General features: G+C 42.8%; 1 protein-coding gene across 11 annotated transcripts in view; it reads left to right on the top strand.

Annotated features, from left to right (window-relative positions):
- LOC127002705 (1-phosphatidylinositol 4,5-bisphosphate phosphodiesterase classes I and II-like) overlaps positions 1–7,500 on the top strand; it is a 148,313-nt gene that overhangs the window by 54,197 nt on the left and 86,616 nt on the right. For all 11 annotated transcript variants that reach the window (XM_050868780.1, XM_050868789.1, XM_050868781.1 and 8 more), the window contains exons 4-5: positions 4,999–5,132; positions 6,292–6,376. In XM_050868780.1, coding sequence (XP_050724737.1) covers positions 4,999–5,132; positions 6,292–6,376 — 219 coding nt within the window. The remainder of the gene's footprint in view (positions 1–4,998; positions 5,133–6,291; positions 6,377–7,500) is intronic.

Raw genomic sequence — 7,500 nt, forward strand, 5'->3', positions numbered from 1 at the left:
GAGAAGAGGAGGAAGAGGAAGAAGATAGGAAGGAAGAAAGAGAAGAGAGAAAGGAAGAGGGGAGAGGAGGAAGGTTAGTATGCTTCTTGAAGGGAGAAGAAGATGGAGGAAGAAGAAGAAGGTAGGAAGGAAGAGGAAGAAGATAGGAAGGAAGAGGAAGAAGGAAGGTTAATGTGCTTCTTGGAGGGGGAAGGAGGAGGAGGAAGAGGAAGAAGAGAGGAAGGAAGAGGAAGAAGATAGGAAGGAAGAGGAAGAAGATAGGAAGGAAGAGGAAGAAGGAAGGCTAATGTGCTGCTTGGAGGGGGAAGGAGGAGGAGGAAGAGGAAGAAGGAGGGGTTAGTATGCTTCTTGGAGGGAGAGGAAGGAGGAGGAGGAGGGAGAAGATAGGATGAAAGAAGGAAGGAAGGAAGAAGGAAGAGAATGGAGAAAAGAGCAGTGAGAGGAAGAGGAAGAGGGAGGAGAGGAGGAGGAGGAATTGGGGGAGAATGGAAGAGGGAGAGAAGGAAATGGAGGAAGAATCAAATGAAGGAGAGGAGGAGGAGGAAGAGGAAGGAAGGAGAAGAAGAGCAGAAGGAAGGAGGAAAGAGAGGAAGAATTGGAGGAAAGAGGAGAAGAGGAGGAATTGGAGGGAGAAGAAGAAGAAGAGACGGAGGAGAGAGAGGAGGAGAAGGAGGAAGAAGAGGAGGTATTGGAAGAGGAAGAGGAGGAAGAAAAAGAGGAGGAGGAAGAGGAAGAAAGCGCACACACACACACACACACACACACACACACACACACACACGCACACAGACTGTTTTACGAGTGTTTGTTTTGGTGTTTGTGAGAGCGTGTGATTGACTTAGCGTGTGTGTGTGTGTGTGTGTGTGTGTGTGTGTGTGTGTGTGTGTGTTTGTTTTTCATTATTTGTTTATTTTGTTTATTTTTTCCTATTTTTCTCCTTTTTCTTTCCTGTTTTCTGAATGTTTGTTTCCCTGTTTTCTTTCTTTCTTTATTTTGTCTTTTTCTTCTTGTTTTTTTTTCTTCTTGTTTTCCTTTTTCTTTCTTTTTCTTCCTTTTTTCTTTTTCTTAATAATTTTCTCGTTACTTTCTTTCTTATTTTTTCTTCCTTTCTTTCTTTATTCTTTTCTTTCTATCCTTAGAGAGAGAGAGAGAGAGAGAGAGAGAGAGAGAGAGAGAGAGAGAGAGAGAGAGAGAGAGAGAGAGAGAGAGAGAGAGAGAGAGAGAGAGAGAGAGAGTTTTTAGAGCAGTTCCCCTCTTAAGACTTGCTAATGGTTCTCGTTTTCTTTGACCTCAAAATCTTCAGAGGAGGAGGAGGAGGAGGAGAAGAACAAGAACAAGAACAAGAACAAAAAAAAGAAACGAAAGAAGAAAAGAAAAATGGAGGAGGAGGAGGAAGAGGAGGAGGAGGAGGAGGAGGAGAATGAATGAATCTTTTGTGTTAATGAAAATTGTAAAGGAAAAAAAATATAAATAATGAATGAGGAAAAAGTTCTTGAATAGGGAGAAAGGAGGAGGAGGAGGAGGAGGAGGAGGAGGAGGAGGGAGGAGGAGGAGGAGGAGGAGGATCATAAAAGAGAAAAAGTTAAAGAGGATGATGGTAGAGAGAGGTGGTACTGGTCTCTCTCTCTCTCTCTCTCTCTCTCTCTCTCTCTCTCTCTCTCTCTCTTCTTTTTCTTATTCTTTCTTTTAACTTTACTACTACTACTACTACTACTACTACTACTACTACTACTACTACTACTACTACTACTACTACTACTATACTACTACTACTACAATAACAACAACAACAACAACACTACTAATGATAATAATAATAATAATAATAATAATAATAATAATAGTAATAACAACACTAATAACGGTAATACAGGTAATAATATCCTCCGTCCTCACCTTTAATTAGGAAACAGGTGCAGTGGCGCTAATTATACGTTATCTTTAACCGGCGAACGTTTATTTGGACGAGCGGGCACGGAAAGATTGGCGTACATTTGTTAGCTCAGTGGCGTTGATGTGGCCGTGATGGCGCCGCGCTCACCTCTTTTTTTGTGTGTGTGTGTCAAGTGTGTTATAATTAGTTGTCTGTTTTATAGTTTGTTTTGTATTTTATTGTTTGTTCTTTGTGGGAAAATCGCGTTATTAATATCAGGGAGGAAAAGCGATTGTGAGTGTGGAATTGAGAGAGAGAGAGGGAGGAAGGGAAGAGAAAGGAAGGGAGGAAGAGAAAGGAAGGGAGGAAGAGAAAGGAAGGGAGGAAGAGAAAGGAAGGGAGGAAAGAAAGGTTGGGGAGGGAGTGAGGAAGGAAAGGGAGAGGGAGGGAGGGAAGATGAGGAGGAAGGGAAGAGAAAGGAGAGTTGAAGGGAAGGTAGGAACGAAGAAGAAGGGAGAAAAGAAAGGTTGAGGAAGAATAGGAGGAAGGTGAGGGAGAGAGAGGGAGGGAGGGTGAGTGAGAAGGAAGAAGGGAAGAGAAAGGAAGGGAGGGAAGGTAGGAAGGAAGAGGAAAGAAGGGAGAAAGGGAAGATTGGGAAAGGAGGGAGTGAGGAAGAATAGGAGGAAGGTGAGGGAGAGGGAGGGAGGGTGAGAAGGAAGAAGGGAAGAGAAAGGAAGGGAGGGAAGGTAGGAAGGAAGAGGAAAGAAGGGAGAAAGGGAAGATTGGGAAAGGAGGGAGTGAGGAAGAATAGGAGGAAGGTGAGGGAGAGGGAGGGAGGGTGAGGAGGAAGAAGGGAAGAGAAAGGAAGGGAGGGAAGGTAGGAAGGAAGAGGAAAGAAGGGAGAAAGGGAAGATTGGGAAGGAAGGGAGTGAGGAAGAATAGGAGGAAGGTGAGGGAGAGGGAGGGAGGGAGGGTGAGCAAGAAGAAGGGAAGAGAAAGGAAGGGAGGGAAGGTAGGAAGGAAGAGGAAAGAAGGGAGAAAGGGAAGATTGGGAAGGAAGGGAGTGAGGAAGAATAGGAGGAAGGTGAGGGAGAGGGAGGGAGGAAGAAATGGAGGAGAAATGATGGTAAGAGGAGAGAGAGGGAGGAAAGGTGAGAGAAATGGTCGGAGAGGGAAGGGAAGACAAGGAAGGATGGATGAAGGAAAGTTAAAGATTGAGTGAGTGAGTGAGTGAGTGAGTGAGGGCGGAAGGGAGGGAGGAATATAAGGAAGAACATGGAAGAGGAAGGAAAGAAGAAAGGGAAGAGGGAAGGAAGAAGGAAGTAAAGAACAACACAAGACTGCCCACAAGCTGCCCTGAAGACCGCCTATCAACTCCTTCACATTTTTCTTGTCTTTCACAGGTTACAGGAAGGCAATGTCTCAATAATGGCGTACAGGTTACCCATTTTCTATAATTTGGTGCGTCTTGCACAGCGACAATAACAATGAATCCTCCTTCTTCTCCTTTTCATATACTTCTTCCTTTTCCTCTTCCTCCTCCTTTTCTTCTGCAGGTTTTTATTCCTCCTCCTCTTCCTCTCCTCCTTAGCATCGTCTTACACAGCGACAGTAACATTCCAATATCTTTTTTCCTTCTCAACAAGTAACAAACCTTTCTAATTCACGTTTCTCTCCTCACAGCTCTAAGCGAACGAAATACTGTGGACAGGGTTGGCAATGATTAAATCAAATTGATTTAATCAAATGATTAAATCATTGATTTTTTTACTTTAATCATGATTTTTTTTTTTTTACTAAAAGTATTCCATAAGTTAAATGATGTGCTCCAAAGATGGTAAAGTAAAACAACCTATTCATGTGCAATGATTCATTTATTCTCTTCAAGGTATATACCAAAAAAAAAAAAAAAAAATCCTAAATTGTTATAAATTTATAAGTATGAACTGACAACTGAGTTGAATTAATCCTTGAAATCACTATTTAAAGTTTTGAAGTCTTGATAAACTTATTGTACCTCCTAAAGTCCTGTTGTTGCCTTTCCTCAACACTGAGGGAATTTTAAAAAGTGAGATTTGTAAGCCTTGGTCTGCCGGCTGAGCTGCAGGAAAAACCTTTTGCAGGTCACACCATTAACCCTTTGAATCTCACTTGTATGTCTCTGGTGACGCAAAGAAAGCAGCAGGACTTGCACAAGCATATACAGTAGATGCCACTGAGCTGGTAATCTCACAAAAGCAAACTGCCGAGGCACTGACCGTGACTGACCAACTGGTGGAAAATACATGTACTACTGTGCTGAGTTTAGTGAGTTCTCTTGCTGTAATGTTGCCAACTTGCCACATGTTTTTACTAGGTAAAAAATCAGCCTCCTATAGTGTTTATTAACTTGGCAGGCAATGTATCATAATAATAACCACCAAGGTTAGCAACCAAACAGTAACAGAATAAAAGTAGATATTCTTCTGTATGGTAATAATAGAATATGCTGTCATGAAAATGACAACTTCAGGCAACCCTGTCTGTCCTAAACCTGGTCCCGTACCAACTACAAACAAGTACTGAACAAGTATGTATCTGGACTGTGCTCAGACTTACAGGCCTCAAACTTAAACTTAAAGTAACCTATGGAGACTTTCAAATCACTCAGCAGGATATATATATATATATATATATATATATATATATATATATATATATATATATATATGTGTGTGTGTGTGTGTGTGTATGTAGAGAGAGAGAGAGAGAGAGAGAGAGAGAGAGAGAGAGAGAGAGAGAGAGAGAGAGAGAGAGAGAGAGAGAGAGAGAGAGAGAGAGAGAGAGAGAGAGAGAGAGAGATAAATAGATAGATAGATAGATAGAGATAGATAGATAGATAGATAGATAGTAAAAAGATAATTAAAAAAATCATAAAAATCAAATAAATAAATAAAAAAAATCTTTTATTTTTTATTTTTTTTTATTTAAAAAAAAAAAATCATCAACCCTGACTGTGGACGACGTACCCATTTTAGTTGTTTTGATGCGTCTTACACAGCGACAAGTCATCAAATTTAGCATTCTCGTCCTTCACAATGTGCCGCAGCTTTCTAACTCACCTTTCTCTCTCTCTCTCTTTACAGCTGTGGGCGGAGGAGATCCTGCGTATGGCGTACAACCTGGTGGCCATCAACGCCTCGCCCATCACCTTCCTCAACAAGGCGTACACGAGGCTCAAGCTGGCAGCGGACCGGCACAACAAGATCTCCGTCAAGAAGTGAGTGGGGAGAAAGGGGAGTGAGTGAGGGGTAAGGGAGAGGGGAAGGAGGAAGGGAGGAAGGGGAAGAGAGGAAGGGAGTGAGTGGTAAGGAAGAGGAGAAGGAGAAAGGGAAGAAGGGAGTGAGTGAAGGGAGAGAAGGATTAAGGCTGGAAATGAAGAAAGGAAGGGAGAGAGAGAGAGAGAGGGAGGTTGTAACGGAGGGAGGGGATGAGGGAAGGTAAAAAGGAAGGATAAAGGGAGGGAAGGAAGGTTAGGATAGGATGGAGGGAATTTATAAGGGAAGGAGAAAGGGAGGGAAGGTAGGAACGGAAGAAGGGAGAAAGAAGGGAGTATAAGATAGTTAGATAGTTAGGAGAGGAAGGGAGTGAGCGAGAGAGGAGGGAAACGTAGGAAGAGAAAAATAGAAGTAGGAAGGGAGGAAAGAAAGGGAGGGCAGGAAAGTGAACGCGAGAAAGGGAGAACGAGGGAAAAGGGAGAGACGGAGGGAGGGAAATGAGGAGGAAGGATAGGGATAGGGATTAAGGAAGTTTGGAAGGAAGGAGGGAAGGGAATTGAATGAGGGAGGGAGGGAGGGAGGGAGGTTGAAAGGAAGGAAGGGGGAGATTAGGAAGGGAGGGAGGGAGAAAGGGAGTTAGTGAATGGAAATAAGGAAGGGAAAGAGAGAGAGAGAGAGAGAGAGAGAGAGAGAGAGAGAGAGAGAGAGAGAGAGAGAGAGAGAGAGAGAGAGAGAGAGAGAGAGAGAGAGAGAGAGAGAGAGAGAGAGAGAGTTCTTCTTCTTCTTCTTCTTTCTTCTCTCTCTCCATTGTTACTTTCTTCCTTTCAGATGTATAATATCAACAGTTCTTATTTTCTTTAACACTATTGTCGTCATACATTAGAATATTAATAACGAGAGAGAGAGAGAGAGAGAGAGAGAGAGAGAGAGAGAGAGAGAGAGAGAGAGAGAGAGAGAGAGAGAGAGAGAGGAGAGGAGAGGAGAGGAGAGGAGATTTGGTAGGGAAAGAGAAGGGTATGAGAGAGAGAGAGAGAGAGAGAGAGAGAGAGAGAGAGAGAGAGAGAGAGAGAGAGAGAGAGAGAGAGAGAGAGAGAGAGAGAGAGAGAGAGAGAGAGAGAGAGAGATGACCCCCTGACCCCCTTCTTCATCTCCCTTCCTCAGCATCATCAAGCTCTTCGCCCGACACGGAGATGACAAGAAGAAGGTGGAGACGGCGCTGGAGGCTTCTGGGCTGCCGTCAGGGAAGGTAAGTCACGGGGAGGAGGAGGAGGAGGAGGAGGAAAAGGAGAAGGAGAAGAAGGAGGAGGAGGAGGAGGAGGAATACATAGGAATACATAGGAAGAACAGACACCAGAGGACCTGTCTGTCTAAGGCGAGGGTGTCTGTCTACTACCGCCACTACTAAAAAGAAAAAAGTAATCTACGTGTGGCAGGAAACAGTTAGAAGAGAACACCATGTGCCTTTAAGGAAGAAAGGGACATGGAAATTTTACAGTAAAGAGAGAAATAAGAGGAAATTACTACCCCTAACTTACGCTACTGGTGACCTAAGCTGTGGGGGAAACTATTAAGTCGTCAGGTTGGCGCCGTGCTGCAGTGTGCCTGAAACATACGAAAAGGGTTAGTAAAATCTTATATCCCTGAAGTACTTATCCAATGGAGACTTGAAGCTATTGGTACTCTGTGCGCTAACTACTGACGGTGGGAGTCTATTCCAGTGATCGACGACTCTATTATTGAAATAACTTCTGCGCGCCAATGTATTACATCGGTTTCCCTTTAACTTCATACCGGTGCTGCGTGTTATTGTGTTGGTGTCTCTGAAATAGACTATCTGGGTTAATGTTTTCGAATCTATTAAGGATTTTGAACACTTCGATTAAGTCCCCTCTTATCCTTCGCTTTTTTAGGGAAAACATATCTAAACGCTTTAAACGCTCGTCATATGGCAAGTTTCGGAGCGCTGGAATTTGTTTGATTGCTCGTCGCTGTATCTTTTCTAGCAAAACTTGATCTTTAATATAATTCGGTGACCAGAACTGAACGGCGTATTCTAGGTGTGGTCTTACAAATGCTAAATATAATCTCTTCATAAGTTTATTTATAATCAGAGTTTCTTGAGATTAATCCCAACATCATATTGGCTTTTTTACTCGCTGCAGAACATTGATCACTCATTTTAAGAGTGTTACTGATAATGACGCCAAGATCTTTTTCTTGTTTTACTTCGCTGAGCTCATGTCCTTGAAGCTGATATTTAAAGTAAGGGTTCTTTTCACCTATGTGCATTACTTTACACAGCAATAACACGAGGAAGATGAACAATAACAGAAACTAACAGAAATAACAAGGAAAAGCACTGATTCTAAA

This window comes from Eriocheir sinensis, chromosome 24, assembly GCF_024679095.1.
Source record: "Eriocheir sinensis breed Jianghai 21 chromosome 24, ASM2467909v1, whole genome shotgun sequence".
Classification (NCBI taxonomy): Eukaryota; Metazoa; Arthropoda; class Malacostraca; order Decapoda; family Varunidae; genus Eriocheir; species Eriocheir sinensis.